Below are 22,782 nucleotides of genomic sequence, written 5' to 3' on the forward strand. Positions count from 1 at the left end.
CTAATCAAAAAAGATTGCCACACTCAAAGCCCCTCCCTACCACTTCCTGTGCATCTGTCTTCCAGACTCCTTCTGACTCGCTATGACTACTTTCTGTCAACTAGTTTTTAACTCCACCTCCTGACCCAAGGTTGCTTTTATTTAATTAACGCAGTCTCAGGGTTCACAGTGTGATCAAATATCCTGCAACACAAATTCTATTTTAAGAAGACTCCGTTCCTATCTGGATGCTGATAAGATGGACCAGTTGAAAGGGAAAAGTGGTTGATGATGGGGAAGGAAGCATGGATGCAAGAGTGTCTTGAGTTGGTACAAGAGGAAAACTTATGCTACTCAGATCCTAGAGTGCTTGACCTGAAGGAGAATGAGTGCCTTAGAGATGAAGAGAATGCCAGTTTTGGAGGTGGAATCAGGAAAATGAATAAGGAACGTGCTTACGTTTTAGGGGCTCATCTTGTTACAGTTTCTTACAGGGACTAAAAGAGGCACTAGCAGTATATCTCCACATTCAATAAAAATTTATGGGATTAAAAAAGAAGAAGAGGCAAGGGCCTGCATAGATGGCACAGAGGATTAAAGCACTTACTATCAAAAAAATGATTCAAATTCAGATCCTAGCACCCACGAAACAAGACAGATATAACATAAACACCTGAAACCCTGGTTAAGAGCACTCCCAAATTTTCTTGCCAGGGTATGCACACAGGTCCAAATCAATCTCTCTCTCTCTCTCTCTCTCTCTCTCTCTCTCTCTCTCTCTCTCTCTCTCTCTCTCTCTCTCTCTCTCTCACACACACACACACACACACACACACACACACACACTTTAAAAGATAAAAGGAGGCAAGGAAGGGTTACATGTAGATCATGGATAGAATTCTTGTCCAACAGGTTTGATTCTCAACACTGCAAAAGACAGGTGCAAGACAAATATATAAACATTTGCTGACTACCGTGTGTGTGTGTGTGTGTGTGTGTGTGTGTGTGTGTGTGTGTGTGTAAGATGAACTATGGAAAATAATTAAACTTTCTAAACTTCACTTTGAATGCTGAAATGGAAATGATGAACAGGGTTGCCTTCTAAACCTTATGTGAAGGATTGATAAAATAATGATTGCAATAATCACTGGAATATTGATATTTCATAATGTGGCCTAACAAAATACCAATAGTTTTATTGAAGTTGATTAACTTGTAGCTTTGTTTCTAGTCAAGTCAGCTGAATTAAAAAGAAAATTAAGTAACAGCTGCAAGAGTTCTGTGAAACAGGACAGAAAAGATATTCTGAACTTCTTTATAATATGTGAGCTCATGTGCTCAAGCTAACCATGGGAACCCTTGTATATAAGCATGAAGGGAAATGAACCATTGCTCTCTCTGTAGACATCAGTGTGTCTTGATCTTTACAGGCATAAATATCTTTAATGAATGATACTCTTAGGAAATCCACATTAATTTATAAGTAGTAAAATAGTTACTGTGTTAAAGACTACACTGTCTTGTTTAGTGCTCATTTACACATGTCATATATATGAACATATTATTAGAACTTTGCATATGCAGCAAACTGAAGCTCCTAGATAGTGAAGAATCTGTTCAAGGCGATGAAGCAAAGGTCTAGTGGGGAAATGATATCTACAATATTCCTTTATTTGTAGCTCTTTTTTCTTAAAGCCCCGGTAAAAAATTATTAGAAAAATATTGTGCCAAATTTTTCAATCAATTATATATTTAAGATAGTGGTTCTCAACCTATGGGTCATGACCCACATGGCAAACCCCTATCTTCAAAAATATTTATATCAAGATTCATAACAGTAGCAAAATTACACTTATAAAGTAGCAATATGTATGGTTGAGAATCACCAAAACACGAGGAACTGTGTTAAAGGGTTACAGCTTTAGGAATGTTGAGAACCACTGCCTTAGAGAAGAGAGTAGATTGCCTTCACACAGTAGAGTTCACTAAGGAAAGGAGCTATGTGAGAATCCTACCAGATGTTAAAGGAAAAAGTGTGGTTGAAGTACAAATCTCTGTGGACTATTTTACCAGATGGAGCTATAAAATTCATGTAGGTAAGGGCTTTGATCTGTTTGTATTTGATATTTAATTCAAACTGTATTTTCAAATACTTGTCTATAAATGGGTGAGCAAATGTATGTGTGTGTGTGTGTGTGTGTGTGTGTGTGTGTGTGTGTGTGTGTGTGTTTGTATATTTATCTATCTTATTCATATGCTGGTACGAAGATGGATGTTGGGCATTGTGATATGTTAGTTACCTGATGATGCCTTTTTATCACACTTGCCTCCCTTTCTGGTCCCTTTTTATCTGTGAGGAACTCCAGTTGGTTGTTCTATACCAAAAGCTGAGCTGACAGCTCTCAGTGAAACCCATGCTTACTATACCAAATGGCATTTTATAAAACAGTGTGCCTTCCTTAATAGTTGGAGAGAAATCTCCTCTTTCTGAGGTCATTTGGATGCCTTGGATTATGTTAAGCAAGCTTTTGAGTCACTGAACTAGGGAATTTTATGGCAAGCCTCAGGGAACAGTAGGAAGGCTGAGAAGCTACAAGGAATATGGTTTTAAAAACTGTCAGAGATGGTTGGCCCAACTGGGGACACCAAATTATCCAACAGTCAAACCTAAGTTTTCTCTTACCTGATTGATATTTATTGGCACAAATAATTGACATATTTAACAAATATACATATAAAATTAAATTTAAAATCAGATTAAAACAGTATACAAAGTCTGATACTAATTTGGAGAACATATAGAATACATATATATTTTACATTTGTAAATATGTGGAAAAAGTATAGAGTATTAAAATTGACTTTGAGAGAATTGAACTGATGGTAATCTTTGTCTTTGTGTTTCTCTTCATGTTCTAATTATTTTATTTTTGTACATAAAAACTAAAGTTTATAGAGTTGATTGAGCTCATCTGTGTTCATATATAATGCATGTGTATTAAAAGGATAAAAGAAAATAGGTGAAAAAACATTATTCTGACAATGTTTCACAGAATCCTAATGTAGTTGTGTATTGGTCTTCAGTATACTGAGATCCACACCCACAGATTCAATCAACTAGAGATTGATTGAATCATAATCATATAATTATTACTACAATAATGAAATAATGAAGATAATTGTGTATGTAATAAATATGCACAAACCCTTTCTCATTGTCAGTATTTCATAGATGATATCATACAATTTTCATTGTATTGTGAATTATAAGGAATCTAGAAATGAGTTTAGTTGCATGAATGAAAGTACATAGGTTATCTGGAAACCTGTGCATTTTATAAAAGGGAACTTAATCCCACAGACTTTTACATCTGTATTCATGGATACCAAAGGACAATTATATATAAGATTGTTTGTACATTCATATATGTGTATACATCACGTGTATATATACAAAGAAAAGAGAGAAACAGAGACAGGAATGTCTATTTCTCCCTTGGATTGAGTTTGGGAATTAAAAGTATGGATAGGGAAGGGCAAGAATATTCAATTCATCTTTCCTTACACTTTCTTCAGCAAATTTGTCAAGCTTGGTTTCTCTGCTCTGCTCTCCCTGTCAACCTTGCCCAGCTTCTCTTCAAGGCAGAACTGCAGAACCACAGGCATACCTCAGACACAGAGGACTGTCTGCTCTCCTGCTCTTGACTGCTGGAGAGCTGTGTGGGTCCTTTCAAGTGGTTGCAGATTCATGGCTTAACACTAGAGATGCTAGCCCTGCCAAGGAAGGGAGAGTGAGAGCCAAAGAAATGGGTCAGGAAAGGAAGCCAGGGCCTTGGTGGTTTGGGTAAGAGGAATCGCTTATGTATAATCTTTCTATGAGTTGAAGTAAGGTGGCAAACTTGAAGAGTTACTGGTCTGACTTGGGTAGGCAATCTTGTGGTGTGACAAGCCGACATGGAGTTGAGTACTTGAGAGGAACATAAATGAGTCAAGTACAAGAGACACCGATCACAACGGTATTGGGGGAACTATTGGGGAACAAAGAAGGGCAAAGTTTGAAAAGTTCTCTGTCAAGAAGTTACAACATTTCCCCAGTTTCGATAACATCTTACTGGAAAGATGTCTTCCGTAGATGGTTTCAGTATGCATCTTAGCATTTCCTCACTATTTTGAGGAAGGGAAGGGAAGACACCTAATAGGCAAAGTAAGGATATACTTAAAGATGTAGGAAAGCATGGAACTTCAAAGATAATCAACAAGTGGTCAATTGGTAAACATGTCCAAATTTGAATGCATAAAAATGAATATTGTGTGTACAGGAATAAGATTTTATATAAAAGTGCATCATAAGCATAGTCTTTACAAGGTCTGTGTTGTTAAATATCTTAATCCAGACTGTTAACAAAAGTAGACAGTTCCAAAATTATTTTCAGTCTTTAAAGTACATCCCTCTCAAACCTGAACTCATGCATCATACAAGTGGATACAGAGCTACATTTGTTCATCGCACCTTTACCAAATTAATACTCAAACAATCCTCAGAGGAGACAGCATTATCTTCATGTCACAAATGAAGTGAGTGAGGCTAAAGAGGTCAAGTGACTGATCTGAGCTAATTAATGTGTAGCTGGATTTCAAATCTATTCCATTTCTTCCTCTTCTGAAGCTTTTAAGGGCTCCATGTATTAAAAGCTACACTGTTGGCCTCACAAGGAGTTAGGATACATTCACACTCCGTGTTTGAAGTTTGTAAGTGCTGTAAAGGGTAATGAAAAAGGTATGCTGCCGCACATCCACATTGCTTTGGAAGGGTCATATTATCTTGGATGTTTGACATGAAATTTCTCAGTGATTGATCAGTATTGTTTATTTATTTGACCAACAGATATTATATAAATTGTGTCCTTATCAAAATTAGAGAATTTTGTTTGATGATCAGCCTAAAAGCACAGTTGTAGCAGGAATCTTAGAAGGTCTTATTAATAAATTCACACCTGAGGCCAGTTACTGGGGTGAATGCTGGAAGATCAGAAAAGCAGAACAAGCCACAGCTATCTCGCCTTTAACAGTTCCTCAGCTGATCCTGTTTCTCAGACTGGATGCTTCTGAGTTCTCATCCAGAATGATTCTCAGCTGAACTGCTGCTCGAAAGCCTGAAAGCTTAACCAGCCAAATGCTTCTAGTTTCTGGTCCTCATGCCTTATATACCTTTCTGCTTTCTGCCATCACTCCCTGGGATTAGAGGCTCACTTTCTGGGATTAAGGTGTGAGTCATCATGACTGTCTGTTTCCACTGTGACCTTGAACTCACAGAGATCCAGAGGGATTTCTGCCTCTGGAATGCTAGGATTAAAGGCCTGTGCTACCACTGCCTATCCTCTATGTTTAATATTGTGGCTGTCCTGTTCTCTGACCCCAGATAAGTTTATTAGGGTGTACATTATTTTGGGGAACACAATACCACCACACACAGTGTTACCTTTATCAACTATAATTGTACAAACTTGTATTCTTTTTAAATTATAAGTGTTAACATCTTATGGATATTTAATAGTCACTCTGATATTTTCATAATTGTCGTTAGCATGCATTCATCCTGATATCTATCCTACTTCTCCCTTATCCCACCCTCAACTCTCTCCTCCATCCTCCTGCATTCTTCCCCTCATCAAATAGCCTTTCTTCCAGTTCAGTTCATCTTTTTTCTGTTTTTCAGATTTTTCTTATGAGAGAAAACATGTACTCTGTGTGTGGATTGTTTCATTTTACATGATGCCCTCTGGTTTTGCTCATTGTCCCCAAAATGTATAATTACATTCTATCACATTCTTCTTTTTTATTACATATATATACATACATACATACATACATACATACATGAGAAACATTCTCTTTGTCCATTCATTGTGGAAAGACTCCTAGGTTGATTCAGACCTTATTTTTTAGTACTACAATAAATAATGGCAATTTCATTTCCTTCAGTAAAGACCAAGGACAATGATCACTCTGAAGCCATTTAACATTTCTTTCCCCTTACTTTTCTTCATTCCTTTCCCTTCTTCCCTCTTTTTATTCTGTTTCTTTCTTGTTTTATTTCAATATCTTGTTTTATTCTTTCCTATTTTAATGGTAAAGGACTTAAAATATAAGGATTTGTATGACGACCAATAGCAGAAGCATATGATTACAATTCAAGGGTCTACCTGGGATATAAAGTGAGTTCAAGGCTATCCCGGGGCTTTTCCCAAACTCCAAAACAAAGGGAGATGGGAATATAAGTCAGTGACAGACTCCTTGCCTAACAAATGTAAGAGCCTGGGTTTGATGCCAAGAGGTGAAAAAAATTACTCAACTTTGTTATATATGGAATAAATTACAAGGAATAAAACAATTGGAGAGTTATAAATTTTACTCTTTGTGCATTAGAATACAATGTGGCAGTATATTCATTTCAAATGGCAAAACACCCTCCCATTTTATTTGTCAAATTCATCTTGAGTGGAGCATTTCTCATTTGAAATGTTCTCTCAGGGAAGCCATCCCTAGCATCTCCCTGATATACTTTGTTTGTCTCTACACTTCTCCCTCATTGGAGCTTTCAAAGATACAACAATTAAATGATGGTCTCAGAGTTGTTTGCTCAAATGCTCCCCCTGTAGTCTGAAATCAATATGTGGGCAGGAATTGCCAATGGTGGCCATTTGATACATCACTACAAACTGGATGCCAGGCGAAGTGCTGAATTATAACAGATGGAAAATTAGTAATTTTTCACTCAAATTGATTCCTATGTTTAGCTCTTAGCCTTGTGGATAAATAAGTTTCAGTTCTTCCAATAGTTTGCCGCTTGGAGAACTTAAAATGTCAACAAGTGACACTCCATTTGAAAGCTAATAATTTTTTAATTTTTTTTTTAATTAAGAAATTTTTTATTCATTTTACATACCAACCACAGATTCCCCCACTTTTACCTCCTCTTCCCCCCAGCCTTCTCCCCTCAAATTACTCCCCATTCCTTCCTCCAAAAAGATAAGGCCTCCCATGGGGATTCAGCAGAGCCTGGTACATTCAGCAGAGGCAGGACCAAGCCCCTCTCCCTGCATCAAGGCTGTGCAAGGTATCCCACCATAGGTAATAGGCTCCAAAAAGCCAGCTCATATACCAGGGATGGATCCTGATCCTACTGCCAGGGGGCTCCTTAAGCAGACTAAGCTACACAACTGTCTCACTTATACAGAGGGCCTAGTCCAGTCCCATGGAGGCTCCACAGCTGTTGGTCTAAAGTTCATGAGTTCCCACTAGTTTGACTTGGTTGTATTTGTGATCTTGATGCCCCTTGCTCATAGAATCCCCCTTCCCTGTAGTTGACTGAACTCTGGAGCTCAGCCTGGTACTTGGTTGTGAATCTCTGTATCTGCTTCCATCAATTACTGGATGAAGGCTCTATGATGACAGTTAGGGTATTCGCAGATCTTATTACTGAATAAGTCAGCTCAGGCACTCTCTCCACTATTACTAGTAGTCTAAGCTGGGGTCATAAATGGATACTAGATATAAACCAAATGATAACCAGACTACAACCCACAGCTCCAGAGAAGTTAGCTAACAAGGACTCTAAGAGGGATGCATGGATCACCCTAGGAAAGGGAAATAGATAACATCTCCATGAGTAAACTTGGAGTGAGGGGGGCAATGGAGAGTAGGAGATTGGGGATGAGAACATAAGGAAATGCGATGATTAAGCTGGAACAGGGATGGAGTGGGAGAGCAATGAGAGAGATACCTTGAGAGGGAGACATCATGGGGATGGTGAGAAAGCTAGTACTAGAGAAGTTCCCAGGAGTCCACAAAGATGACCCCAGCTAATAGTTTTCTTAGAAACCTATGGCAGATGTCACTTGTCTGAAAAATACATTCAAGTGTGCCTTCTAGTGAGTAACAGAGGCAAATTAACATTTTTGAAGCAGAGTTAGTAAAATGCACAGCGATGTTGGTAACCTCCTTTATCCGTCTCACATTTTAACTGTCTCTCCACTGAAGAATCCAGTTTATTGTTCTGAGAAACCATGTTTAATATTTAACATTGCAAAGATATTCTTAGCCTCCAAAGCATGTGGATATGTCACCTCTGTAGGCAGGCACTACAGCTTAGGCAATACAGATACCACTTTTTCTTGCCTGCAAGCCCCAACGTACATATACTCATACATGCAACTCAGTTCCATTTCGTAAAGCAGCTTATGTTCTTAAAAATGATATTGTATTTGTTATTATAATTTCCTCCAGCACATGGACTCCTTAAATAGTTGATCTAGAATCTCATATCTTGGATAAATTAATCCCCAGAATATATGATATTGTATGTATTAAATATCCACACATTTTGTACTCCGAATAAGAGAACTGAAATATAAAACTAAGTACTTCAATATTAAGATAATTAGTACCAGTATCATTACCAGGGCTAGTTTTCATTTCTGTTGTTCAAAGGCTAAGCTTTTTTTTTTTTATTGAGATTTATGCTTTGGTGTGGGTTTCCTTATTCTTAGTGAGGAAGTTCTGCTTTAAGAAAAAAGGTGTAATTACCTTTTTTCTTTCATTTTTACATTTCTGTAACTAAAAGGTAAAATGTAGCTGTCAAAGTTATTAACAACTAGAAGTGATTAATTTAAGTTGTATTTTAAAAGGGGCCAGCACTTTTCCAGTAGATATCAGCAATATCACAGAAAGAAATTGTCTATTGAATGCCAAGTGCACTGTGGACCAAACTGGTTGGCACAGCCCTAAATCATGAGAGCCTTTACGTTACTGTGAGACTAACTTAAGGTGAAAGCAAGTTGTTTTTACTATTTGAGAAAACCTTGAACACACAGATGTTTAACAGCACAATTTAACTTCCAGAAACACTCCTTGACTCTCAGAAGGCTTCCCCTTGGACCAGAGTTGTAGAGAAGCATTAGTGCTTTCTTTCTGTGTAGAATTTTGTGTAAAGTAACAAGGGCTGGCATATGAGCAGCAAAAACACAGTAGCTAAAGAAGAGCTTGGAGGTTTCTGAAAGATGAGCGGGAATGCAAGTCCATGTAAATGGTAGTCAGATGTGCAAATATGTGTGTGAAACACTTGCACCTCTACTCACCTGGGTTCTATTGAGACTCATCAAGAAGGCAGAAAACATGGGGATGGAGAGATGGCTCTGTAGTTAAGAGGACTGATGGTTCTTCCAGAGGGTCCAGGTGTGATTCCCAGCACCTACATGGCATCTCTCAATCATCTGTAACTCCAGTTCCAGGGGGATCGTATGCCCTCTTCCAGCTTCAGAAATGCATGTGTTACATAGACATACATGCAGGCAAAATATCCATACACATAAAATAATAAATTTTTTTGAAAAAAATCTTCATTACAACTCTAAAGTAAGACTCCCAACTAAATACTCCCTCCTGGGAGGATATGTGTCATTGTTATTGTTCTTAATGCATTTCTTTTCCTATTCGGGTAAAATTGATGTCCATATTCAGTAGTCTGGGGGCTTTTGAAGGTGAAAGAACTCATACATCTTCCAGTACAATATCCCTGTCATTGGAGGACATGAATATTTGTATCAAGATAGTTGTAACAAGATCTTTTAGGAGGAGTGGTCATTTATGCCAGGTGCTGTTTTTGACATTTTGTCTGCCTAGCTGAAGAAAGTAAAAAACAGGCTACCTAGCACATCAGACCACCCTCAGCTTCCCACACATTACCTACTTCATAGAAAGCTGCAATCGAGAAATTGTATAGCCAATGATTATTTAGAAAATCATAGTATAATTAGTATTTGCATATATTAAAATAAGGTGTTCCAAGGACAGAATAGATGACCTTCTCCAGAAAATACTTCACTGTTGATTGTATGCTAATAAATTTGCACCAGGTGAATCTTCTCAAATGTAATTTGAGTGCGAGTTCCAGAGCTCCAATTGGAGCATCTAGGGATGAACTCTGGGGATCAACCCAATTCTGAGAACTCAGGCCACAGGTAATTTACAATTCATAGCTGTTTCCCTTGGTTTGAGTGAGATCTAGAATACAGACGATTTCTTTGGAAGGTCTCACAGTGGGCATCTTGGCACTTGGTGAACAATACCACATTTCATTTAGCCCAGCAGGCCTAAATGAGTACTCACTGTCAAATGCCATAGAAAACCTCCACCCCGAAGTAACTAATAACTCATTTCTGCTTGGTGTTCTCATCAGCAGTGGCTTTGTATAATTAGAGTTTGACTTTCTTCCCAAAGCTTCCATAGTTTGACTCAGAGATTGACATTTAAAGGACTTACATTGTACAAACAGGAAGGGAGGGAGTAGGGAAGCAAGGAAGAGAGAGAGGAGAGCAGAGAGAGAAGAGGAATTGGTTCAGCAGGGGTAATTGGAAGTGGGATTTGAGTGAGCCTACCTCATTGCAGTTTAATAGCTATATGACCCTGAACAGGTGGCTACCTTCTCTGAACACTCATTTGTATCATCAAGGAACAAGAATAATAACATTGATTATTGAGAAATGTTGGAATAATTAGGTTTGCTTTTCTAATCTCTGATACCTGCATAGTATGTGACCATGGAGGTTTGAATTTTGGTGAATACTTGGTCCTCAGTGGGTGGCACTATCAGGAGAAGGTTTAGGAGGTGTGACCTTGTGGGAGGAAGTGTGTCACTGGAGGTCGACTTTGATAGCTTTGAAGCTCTCACCATTTCCGGTTCCTTCCTCTCGTTCCTACTCCTGGCTGCTGCCTGCTGTCAGGTGCCAGGTGACACTTCTTTCTACCATGACTAACTCTTCACCCTATGACACCATAGGACCAAATAGTCTCTTTCTTCTATGAGATCACTTGGTCTTGGTGTTTTATCAACAACAGAAAAGTGACTAAGATAGGGACCAGTAAATGGGAGTCACAGCTGCTGTGACTGATATACATCTAGACAAAAGTTACATAAACTCAAACCTCTTTCTTGAGTTTGCTGGAAACTGCAGAAGTTCCCATGCTTATATTCAAAAATATAATTAAGGCAAAAGCTTGATTTTCATTTAGGCCTTTCAAGTTTAGGGAAAGCATTTCCACTAGACCCAAAGTCCTGACGAGTCCTTTCCTTAGGAACTGCAAATAGGAACAGAGAAGGAAATGCAAATTTTGCGCTGATGCTGAACTTAAAATCTTAAATTCTAGGTTTACTAAATGTATTTTCCATCTCGTACAAGTCCAGTGCAGAGAGAGTGACAGGGTATCATACTTCTACCCCTAGGGAGTATGCTGCATGGAGCAGCTTGGCAGAAAGGTGGACAGGTTTTGGAATGATCACTGAGGTTTAAAGTTTGAGTCTGACAATGTCACTCACTAACTGTGATCTTACATACCTTAGTTCATGACAGTAAAGCTGAGATTTCCCCCTGTGCAGTGTAAAGCTTTTAGAAGGATTAAGAAGGGTCAAGGATCTGGAAGTATTTTTGAGGTAACATATTGTAAAAAGTGAGATGCTATTTTCTTTATTTTATTGAAATTTAGTGTTGTCTCATATAATATATCCTGATTACAGTTTCTCCTCCTCCCTCTTCTCCTCCTAGTTCGCCCCCCCACCTCCCATCCCATCTGAATCCACCCCCTCTCTGTCTCTCATTTGAAAACAAACAGGCTTCTAAGTGATAAACTAAAACAAACAAAAACTAACATCGGACTAGTACAAAACAAACAGAAGGAAGAGCCCAAGAAGGCAAAAAAACATGCAAAGACCCACTTGTTTATACACTCAGAAAGCCCATAAAGATACTAAACTGAAAGTCATAATGTATGCCCAAAGGACCTGTAGGGTAAAAAGAGAGATAATAAATAAATTAAAGAAAATAAATACTTTCTTAAATTTTATAATTTAATTTAATTTTGCATATCAGCCACAGATTCCCCTGCCCCCCCTCCTCCTGCCCCCCCCACCCTCACCCCAGCCCACCCCCCATTCCCATCTCTTCCAGGGCAAGGACTCCCCTGGGGATTCAGCTCAGCCTGGTAGATTCAGTTGAAGCAGGTCCAGTCCTCTCCTCCCTTCACCCAGGCTGAACAAAGTGTCCCTTCATAGGCCCCAGGCTCCAAGTAAGACAGTTGATTAGCTTGAACTGTTTGGGAAAAAAATATTTTTTAAATGTTAAAAAAAACCCTACACATGAAATTATGACATTATAAGATAAGGAACCTCCAAAGATACCATTGAGGTTGTTTTCTATTGGACATCTACTGCTGGGCATGTAGCCTACCCTAAAGTGTAGTGTTTCCCCAGTGACACTCCCTTACAGAAAACTAAATTTTCATTTGCAAGTGATTATCAATTGAGATTACTTCTCTTTTAGGAATGGGGACATGTGTCCACTTCTCCTTTCAGCTCTAGGACCCCATCTGGTGCAGATTCATGCAGGCCTTATGCAAGCTGCCTCCATCTCTATGAGATCATATGTATGTCAATCTTGTTGATTTAGATGGCCTTGTTTTCTTGGTGTCCTCCCTCTCCTCTGGTTGTTTTACTCTTTTCCCCTCCTCATCTGCAGAGTTCCCTGAACACTGAGGGGAGTGATTTGATGGAGACATCCTATTTAGGAATGAGTGTTCTAAGGTCTCTCACTTTCTGCATAGTCTGGCTGTGGGTCTCTGCATTTGTTCCCATCTGCTGCAGGAGGAAGTTTCTCTGCTGATGGCTGAGCAAGACACCGATAGATGAGTATAATACAATGACGTGAGGAGTCATTTTATTGCTATGTTCTTTTAGTAGAACAATAGTGTTTTGCTTTATCCTAGGTCCCTGGGCTATCTACTTTCAGGTTTTGGGTCATCCGTGCAGTATCAGGTATGGATTCCATCTCATGGAATTGGGCCTTAAGTCAATTCAGATGTTAGATGGTTACTCCTTTCAAGTTTTGTACCATCATTGCACTCCCATTATTTCAGGCAGAACACCTTTGTAGATCAAATGATTTCTGGCTGGGTAAGTGTTTACCTTTCTCTTTAGGTAGAATGCAGAGTACCTTCCTGTACTAAAGACTCTAGAATGTAGGGGTGAAGGCTCTATGTCAAAACCAGCTTGACTTCTTTATGTTCAATGAGTTGTGTAGATGTTGTCTTCAATAACGGGGCCTTGGCATCAGTTTGTGGAGAGCAACCTAGAGTCTTAGCAACAGCCCTATTTGTTTGAGAATTCCAATGGGACCCCTTTTGCCAACAACTTAATTAGATGCAACCCATTCCTAGTACTGGAAGCTTCATTTAGTAAAAAGAGATGACCAGTTGGGTTTCTGTCTACTGGATTATTTGGTGATTTCATTTGGAGTACCTTCCTAAAATATATTCAGGAATACAAATATTTTAGGAAGCTTCTACTCTGTTAGGTTTCTATACTGCCCCCAATGGCCTTTAATTTTAGCTATCTCTTCCCACATTAATTCCTTCATCCCCATCTTCCCTCCCTCTCCCCACTTGATCCTCCTGCCCCTTCATCCATAGTTGTCTGTTCTATTTCTCTTTTCCAGGGAGAGCTGTCTGCTCCCCAAGCCCAGCCCCCCAGTCCCTTATCTTATATTTAACCTTTGTGGTTCTACAGCTTGTAGTTTGGTTATTATTGACTTAACAACTAATATACACATATAAACAAATACATACCATATTGGTCTTTCTTGGTCTGGGTTAACTCACTCAGGATGATTTTTTTTTCTAGTTCCATTCATTTACCTGCAAATTTCATGATTTCATCTTTTTTAAATTGGTGAGTGATATTCCATTGTGTAAATGTTCCACATTGGTTTTATCTATTAATCTGTTGAGGGACATCTAGATTGTTTCCATTTTTTGGCTGTTATGAAAAAAGAAGCAATGAACATGGCTGACCAAATATCTCTCTAATAGAATGAAAAGTGCTTTGGGTATATGCCCAAGAGTGGTGTAACTGGATCTTGCGGGAGATTGATTTCCATCTTTCCTGCAGTACTGCTATACTGATTTCAATAGCAGCGGTATAAGTTTGTAGCCCCAGCAATGGATGAGTGTTCACCTTGTTTCAAATTCTTTCTAGCATGAGCTGTCATTTTTTATTGATATTAGCCATTTGGATGGGTATAAGATTCAAACATCAAAGTAGTTTTGATTTTCATTTCTGTAATGACTAAGGATAGTTAATATTTCTTTGTTTCTCAGCCATTTGAATTTCCTCATTTGAGAATTCTGTTTAGATATGTACCCTGTTTTTAAATTGGGTTATTTGTTTTCTTGTATACTAGTTTTTTTTCTTTTAGTTCTTTATATACTTTGGATATTAGCCCTCTTGGATGTTTTACACTAGTTTCATTGCATGACTCAGGTACAGTCCGGACCTAGGCTTTATTGAAGGTTCTAGTCCTCATTAATGCTGAATCATGAGAGAATTATAGAACCATTTTGTACATTTTCAGATTATAAACTAGAATCTTTTCCATAATATAGAGTTACCAGGATCAAACAAATGCTATGCCCAAGACTCTAGGTGTTCAATAAACAACAGATGTGTTCTTAGTGATTTTGTTACTTATCACTTGTCCCAGGGCAACACCTTCCTCAAAATAGAAGTTGGGAAGACAAATTTGGGACCAATATAGAACACTGATATTCAGTTGAATTTGGCTGACCTTTATTTATGATCTGTTCATGAACATTGCAGAACTTTTAAATAGCATTCTGTAGACCTTACAAGTAGAATGGAGAAGGGTTTTGAAACTGGTGTGTGAGTTGATAGGTAGGTACTTAGACAGACAGACAGATAGGAGATTATCGAGCATTATGATGTACCAGACATTATGTTAAGTACTCTCCAGAAATTGACTCATGTTATCCTTATATGATTCCTTATATGAGGTAAGAAATTTCTTCTTTTATAGATTAAGAAACTGAAATTCATGGAGTTTATATGACTTGCTCTGATTTATGATCTGATATGATCAGACTTGGGAGTGAACCTAGAAGTCTGTATCTTGAGTTCCTGTCTCATCAATAATGAATGAGAAAACATAAGTGCATAAATGTTGTACAAATCTTTGTCACAGTGCACAAAACTGCATACAGGTGTTAGAAGAAAATGCCATCAGAAGTCAAATAATTATAGCTCAATGAAAATTTTTTCAACCTGAACGTAGACAATAGAAATCTGTCAGGGAAGATGAGCAGGCCCTCATCCCTACCTTTGAATAGATGATTGAAATAGGATATGATGATGATTGTGGAGGACAGTCATTCACCATAATATCATAGTAGACTGTGTGGCAAACTTTATTGAAAGAATGAAAACTGACGATAGCAGACAAAAATTTTAACCACCTTGCAAAGTTGAATCCACATTTCTTAAGTCATAATGAAAACAATGATTAAGCTTACACATGTTGACAGAGTATCATTGCCAGGTATCTCTGCTATTTACAACTTGGTATGATGTTATAATGAAAACTGAAATTTGTAATAATGATAATACAGCTACTTGGTGGCAGCATCAGAATAACAGCATATGTCCTGAATGGAAATTCAGTGTTTTCTAAGTACAGTTCAATGACAGGCTTTACTAATAGATGAAAATTATATTATAGGGAGAAAGTGGAAAGGAGATTTTAAGTATAAAAAGAAAGTATGACCCTGGCTCTTCAGTAGCTTGCAGTGAGGTAGTAAAGACAAATTTGCCTGCATATAAAATTCACCTTACTGGGGCAAGTTCAATAGCAGGGGAGACCCCCACATCTTGTCTCTGTATATGTCATTTCATTCCTGTGTGCATTTGTGTATTTAATACCTCTACTCTCACTAGAATTTTTTTCTGTCTATCATTTCATATCACACAGTATGAAATAGGCACTCACTAAATATATACTAAATCAAATGAATACACCCAAAAGCAAAAATCACGTGGAACCTCCAAGGATGTGATTAATTAAATGTAAATTTGAAAAACAGTGGCCACAGCAAGGCCAATTGGGTCTAATTTTGTTAAACTGTTACATCTCCGAGGAGAGGAACTTATTTAGCTGGAGGAGGGCCTGTCATCTCTACTAATCCATGCCTCTGCCTTTAGGCCAATCCACAGATGAATTACCTCTGACAAGTCAGGGTCTGCCTTATTTTTAACCCAGAAGGATTTTATAAAGCATTTCAGTAGATTCAGAGACCATCCATTACAAATAATACCTCTGGAAATACTAAAAGCTTGTAAAATTACTTTAAGGAAAGCTTGGCTCCAGCTTCTAGTTCGCTCCCTCATTCTGTTTGTGACAACTTAAGAAATCCAGGAACTCTGCTTCAAGTGAGGGAAGGGGAATGTCTTGGGATGCTGCTCAACTTTCATTATAATAAATACCTGAGATAATCAACAAAGGGAAATGGTTTATTTTGGCTAGCAGTTTGGGAAGTTCCAGTCCATGTTCATTTGACCCCATATCTTTGAGCCCACGATAAGACAGCATATCACAGCACAGGGTGGATAATGCCCACTCTGCCTCTATGTCCCACCCCTTAGAAATTTCACCTCCAATATTATCATTCTGGAAGTTGTAGTTGTAATTGTGTATATTGAGAATTAGATCCAACAGCCTAGAAACTACTCCAATGTCAATCAGTAGATGGATAGTATTTGTCTATGTAACTATGTATCTCTGTTTATATCTATTTGCCTATATATTAATATTTATCTCTATCCACCCTATACATCTAAACTATCTACCATATTCCATCATAACACATGCATGCACACACATACAAGAGGAATAATATTTAACCATAAAGCAGAAGAAAATCCTATTTTTAACATAGGTGACTCAAGGACATTCTACAGAATGGAATGAGCCAGTTACAGAAGGAGAAATACCGCATGCACATCAAGTGTAAGGAATATATGAGGAGTTTAATTCACAGAAACAGAAAATAGAATGGTGGTTGCCAGGAGCTAGGAATAGGAAGAAGACTTTGGAGTGATGATTTAATGGCTCAGAAATTTTCTCAGTTTTTACATTTTAAAAACTACATACGTGTATACTATGTATCTTAATTATAACCACCCCTCACTTCCTTCTATGAAGGCCTCCAGGAGTTTTCATCACATCTCCCTACCAAGTTCATGTCCTCCTTTTATATATTTTTATTTATTTAATTTTTAAACCTCTCAGTTCAATTAGTGCTGCCCATATGTAGTTGCATATGTGATCATCCACTGGGGAAAGGGGAACCTACCAATGACCACACTGGTAAAGAAAAGAGACACCCCTACCCACAACAATCATCAATAACCAATAGCTTCTTGGCTGGGGGAAACGGCTTCTTCTATATAAAACAGCTTCCTGACTCAGGAAACCACTCCCTCCCATGCTGGCATTTCAGTTGGCTTGATCTTGTGCTGGTCAAGTATGTGTGAGTTCCTGTATGTAACACCCATGTAGTGACCAGAGGACAGAATGTCACTGCATTCCTCCTGTTCCTCCTGTCCCTCATGTCCCTTTTGTGATGTTCCCTGAGTCTTGACGGGGGCAGGGGCAGTGATTTATATAGATACCAGAGGACTCCGAGTTACTTATTCTTGGGGCTTTGAACAGGTATAAACCTCTGCATCAACTGCTACCTTCCCCAGTAGGAAGCTTCTCTGGCCAAGGCAGGTAGCAGCACCAACTGATGGACTGATGCAGAATTGTAATGATTCAAGGCAAATAGATTTTAGAGATTTTTTACACAAGCTTACTTGTACTTGACAAAACTTTGTTCTATGTTGATCAATGTCAGGGCATTGGTATCATGCACATTTACAATAATTTTTATAAATATTGCTTTAAACAGTAATTTTTACATTTTTAAACATTGTCGTTTGATTGTTACGAGGTACAGGCAGCCTCTCCATGTCTTTTACCTCTCTTATACTCACATTGAAGTTTCTGTGAATTTCCATTTATTTTATATTATGTCTTCTTGGGAAGACCTATGGTTTTAATACAGTCTGAGATTCTTTCCCTACTTAACTGTTGGTTGGCTTTTTCTGCTTCCCAATTCTCTTGCAGCAAGCACTTAGCTCTTTTGTAATTAATATTTTCATTTCTCATATGGATAGAGTACCTGAAAGAAATTTTATCTGGAAAAAATTCTGCATAGTATTTTAGTACACTTCAATTTATTTAGTGATTCATCTGTGCTGTTTATTTTTATTAAACAAACCAGGCCAGGATATTAGTTTTAAACTCTTGCTTTAAGACTATGGCTTGTTATACAGAGTCAATGCCAGGTCACAGAGAGTTCAATAAGATATATCTCATCAGGCCTTACCCAGTTCGTCTTCTGCCCAAGTTAAATCACAATGATAAGTAGGATGTGCGCTTGAACATTGCTAATTCCTGTTTCACCAGAATTTCATGTCGTCTCATGGTTATTACATCTGTCCAATTACAAATGATCAAATTGGATTATTGTTAATTAGTGGGTCTGTCTCATAGTACAGAGGTCTTGTTGAGTGTATTTATCTGTTTAAGTGGTCTGTCTTCAGATACAGAAAGCCAAATGTCCTGTTTGAAGAGAAAAAAAAAAAAACTTTGGTGAAAAGGAGAGGGCTGAAAATGAAAATTAGTTTCCTCATACTAAAGTGAAATAATGATTTCAATATAGTCTTGGTAGGCTTTTGACAAAAGTTTGCTGTGATCTTAAGTCTCTTTGAGGGAAAGTAACATTGACTATGCAACATAGGCTACTTACTTATCTACTAAGAAATGACATACTGAGCTTATGAAAACGGATATCCCATGGCCTTTTTTATAAGAAGAAACAGCTCATTTGAAAAATCTCTACATAGCAGATTTAGAATTCTATGATGATTTATAACACCTTAATAGTGCCCATCCAGGAAACCCTCAGTCTGGCTGCATACTGCGCACACCATTACAGAACTGTGATGAATGCACACTGACTTACTCTATGCAGATTGATTCTGATCCTTGAGATGAAAATGAATGAGTATAGAGCATGTCTTTCCTGCACATGCCAATGGGCCTTTGAGTGATGATACCTGCCCGAATCACTAGAGGAACAGCTATGGTTATATTAGATCAAAGGGATCCATAGTTTTCAGTCCCCAACATTGTCATTTGTGAGTGATGGTATTGCCATATTGTGTTGAATGCCAATGTAAAGCCATGCACCATGGTGACACCAGAAAGGTCTGAAGGACTCTGGGACTTTATATGACCCAGAAGTTCTTTCAGGTGTTAGTTATATCTTGATCCAGAATAAAGACAATAGTGTGTGGGGTGGGAAGGAATTTCTTGTTTGCTCTCCCATTGAGTACCCTGTAGTGATCTGTTTGACTCAGTTGTAATGTCCTCTTATATTGGTTTAGCCTCATTGGTTCTCTTTCAGAAGGAAAATGAAGTTATTATTATCTCTACCCAGTAGTTCCAATCATTGTCATCCTCCTCTTCCCTCTCCTCCTCTCCCTCCTCCTTTTCTTCTTCATTAAATAAGCATCCATATAAAGAGTACCATTTCCAATCTAGTGCCAAAATCTAAAAGGAATGCCTGTCTCTGGAGCTTTACTGACTTATCACTATGAAAATTTACTTATCTGTTTCATTTCTTTACGTATGTGTGTGTGTGTATGTGTGTGTGCATGCGCACATGTGTGTATGCATGAGCATGTGAGCACACATCACTCAAAAATAAAACAAAAGGACAAAAAAATTGCTTACTATGTGCTGGGCAGTATGTTCGGTGCTTAGGAAAATAGTTAGTAATAGACCAAGAGCTTCTCCTTTATTTATTTTATTGTGTGTATAGGGTGTTATTTGTTTTACTTTTTATATTTGGTAATGATATATAGGGGTGTTTAGACTTGAACTCATTATGTAGCGCAGACTTGCCTTAAGATATCTGCAATCCCTCTTCTTCAGCCATCTGAGTGCTAAGTGACAAGTGTGTGTCATTATTAGTGTGTGTGTATGTGTGTGTGTGTGTGTGTGTGTGTATATGTAGTTATTTAAGGGTGGGCTGGTATAAGCACCCATATGTATACATACTCTGGAGTTCAGGAGGAGGACTTGATATATTACTCTCTACCTCATTCCTTTGAGACAGGGTCTCTTACAGAATCTGTCACTAAGATAGATATAAATCAGGCTCCAGGGAGCCTATATCAGTCTCTGTCCCTCATGGCACTGAGAGTACAATACATGACCACACCTGGCTTAGCAAAGCTATTTTGAATGCCTTCTCTACTAGACTTGCTACTACATATTAGACCCTTTGTAGAACCTGGGAAAGAATTGTTATATGGAAGAGTGTGTGTGTGTGTGTGTGTGTGTGTGTGTGTGTGTGTGTAGGTCTCTGCTCCTTCCAGTGTTTAAATCTAACACTGATTTACCAAGGGTCCTTGTGTAGAAATGAGCAGGTTAATAGTTCTGGAACCTGAAGTATGAAGTGTCAAGTGAGGCAGAAATAGGTGTGTAGTGTCCCAGAACCTCATTAGTCCACTGGAAAAGAAGGTCTGATGACATTCAGTTGTTTATGACTAAACTAGTTAGAGAAAAGGACTGTGCCTTTTTTTTTTTGTTGTTGTTGTCTTTTCTAGCTAGATGACAACTTACTTTTCAATCGAAGCAATGTTTCTTTTCTTTAGAAACATGTAAAAGGCATGGACAGTCTGGTCAAAGATTTGGAAATTCACAAAGATAACATGATTTCTAGTGTGGCTGTGTTTAGCCTTTCCCTTTACTGAAAATACTGTGAACATGTTCGGCAAACTTAGCTGAAACTGAAATGCAGGCATGTCCTCTTTGGAAAGAAATACTTTAAATTGGATATACCTCACTCATTTTTAGTGAAATATTTTGAAAATTATGTCTTAGAAAACCAGGCTATGAATGGCAGGGTTGAGTACATCTTTCAGTTTCAAATGCAGGCTCTCTTTGTGGTGAATGAATTTGTTGTGGTAAAGTATTTGGAAGTAAACCCTCAGAATAATTTGGGGTGAGGAAAAATACTGTTTTAAAATAAACCAACCTATCAATCTTTGAATCTTTACAGTCATCATATTTTGAAAGAAATAGAATTAATAATTGTTCATAGTACAAAGAACACGTACTTGCATTATAGCATGTAGTCATGATTTAAAGTAAATTAAATTCAAAATTTAAAGGATACCAGTGTAACACTGGTGGCAGTGTAACACCGTGACCGTGATCATTTTTTTCAAAATTAATTGATACTTTATGGGGTTAATATTGAAGCTCTGATTTCATTATTTCCTGATTTAGTCCATATCTTGGCAACTGCATAAGTGATTCCCAGAAATGGTGAACATTTCCTTTCCAGGTTAACTTTCCCATCACTTCATCCTGCTTATGCTATGGTGTTTCTGCCTGGATGCATCATTTCTCCAAAGGTCCTACTATTCTGATAAAAAGTTCTCTTTCCTGCGACCTGTATTTCTTGTGTGGATCGGGGAGGGCAGGGGAGTGAGAATGCCAAATTGTAAGGAGTATTCACTACTGTGAGGCTCCATCCAAAAAGGGCTTGTAACAAAGTGTACAGTCTTGTAGCCCAGCTGTGTGGAGCATTGATTGCTTCTGCCTAGAGCAGGGATACTGTCAAGTTGCTCTGTGAGTTGAGTCATCTATTGACAAAGAGCTACCAGCCCGCAGATAATGCTGTGCAGAGCTGCTCTCGCTGCTCCCTCTGCTCCCACGATGAACCGCTTATAGCAGCTGTCAAAGATACTGAGGCATCCACAGGGAAAAAAGACTTTTACAACTGCCTGGAAGAAAGGGGTGTGAGGGAGAAAGCCTTTCTATGCAGAGCTGACCAAAGAAAAGGGTAGGCACCAGTGCAGTATGAATGCATACCTCACCAAGCAACCCAGCTGCAGCCGGGGGTCCGATGGCATGGAATCCGGCAGGAGTGCGCCCACCCTCATCAGGGATGCCCACTGTGCCTGTGGCTGGCAGAGGAATGCTCAGGGGCTCGGGTACAGTTCTCAAACTATGCCCTCCTCAGGACCTGGGGGCCCGGCTTCAAACAGGACCAAGCTGGTCACCTTGTGGGACAGTGTACGGAAAAGCCCCCACAAGACCAGCACCAAGGGCAAGGGGAATTGTGGGGAGCGTTGTGCCTGCCCACATGGTTGGTTCAGCCCTGCACAGGTGAGCTTTTTCTTTGTGACTTTCGTTCTGTGTTGTAAGAAAGTTGTGTTTAAGGTCAGAGTGGCTTGAAAACTTTGCTGAGTCCTCCTCGATGACTGGGTTTGTCTGCTTGGAAAAATGTTAGGCCAAAAAAAAAAATGTTGTAGTTTCACACGTGTTTGTGGTTTTACACTTTGGGGCAGCGGGTAGAAATCCAGGGATGCTGTTAGAGGGTGTCGGTGACTTTTTTTTTCCAGCTCACATTCTCAAATCCTCACATGATTTTTAGGATTCTGTAACAGGGTCTGTGAACATCCCTCTACTCCTAACCACAGTTCACTTTTCTCTTCAGCCTCTTTTTAAAATTATTATCAGTATTTTAAGGAATAGAAAGAAAATGAATTTTAATCAGACACTTCCAAACATGATAAAAATAAAAGAACATTTATTTTTCCATCAAAGGAGAGAATAGAAGCTGGATGTGTGTTATTCTGGTTTTGCTCTTATGATACTATGTGTCTTTGCAACTATGAGGGAGAAAATTTGTTTCTACCATATAATTCACTTTACAAATGAAAAGACTAATTGGAAGCAAGAGGGAGGGTGATTCTACTTAGAATAAAGAGGGACATTTAAC

The 22,782-nt window shown here is 38.5% G+C and overlaps 1 protein-coding gene across 20 annotated transcripts in view; it reads left to right on the plus strand.

The window, feature by feature from the left end:
* Positions 1–22,782, plus strand: part of Dlg2 (discs large MAGUK scaffold protein 2) — a 1,859,766-nt gene that overhangs the window by 1,102,644 nt on the left and 734,340 nt on the right. For 4 of the 20 annotated variants that reach the window (XM_006978982.4, XM_042280400.2, XM_015997691.3 and 1 more), the window contains exon 1: positions 21,656–22,166. The exons of the other annotated variants lie outside the window; for them this stretch is intronic. In XM_006978982.4, the coding sequence (XP_006979044.1) occupies positions 21,858–22,166 (309 nt within the window). In that variant the 5' untranslated portion in view covers positions 21,656–21,857. Of the gene's footprint in view, positions 1–21,655; positions 22,167–22,782 lie in introns of those variants that run through there. 20 annotated transcript variants of the gene reach the window in all.

This window comes from Peromyscus maniculatus, chromosome 1 (assembly GCF_049852395.1).
Source record: "Peromyscus maniculatus bairdii isolate BWxNUB_F1_BW_parent chromosome 1, HU_Pman_BW_mat_3.1, whole genome shotgun sequence".
NCBI classification, from domain to species: domain Eukaryota; kingdom Metazoa; phylum Chordata; class Mammalia; order Rodentia; family Cricetidae; genus Peromyscus; species Peromyscus maniculatus.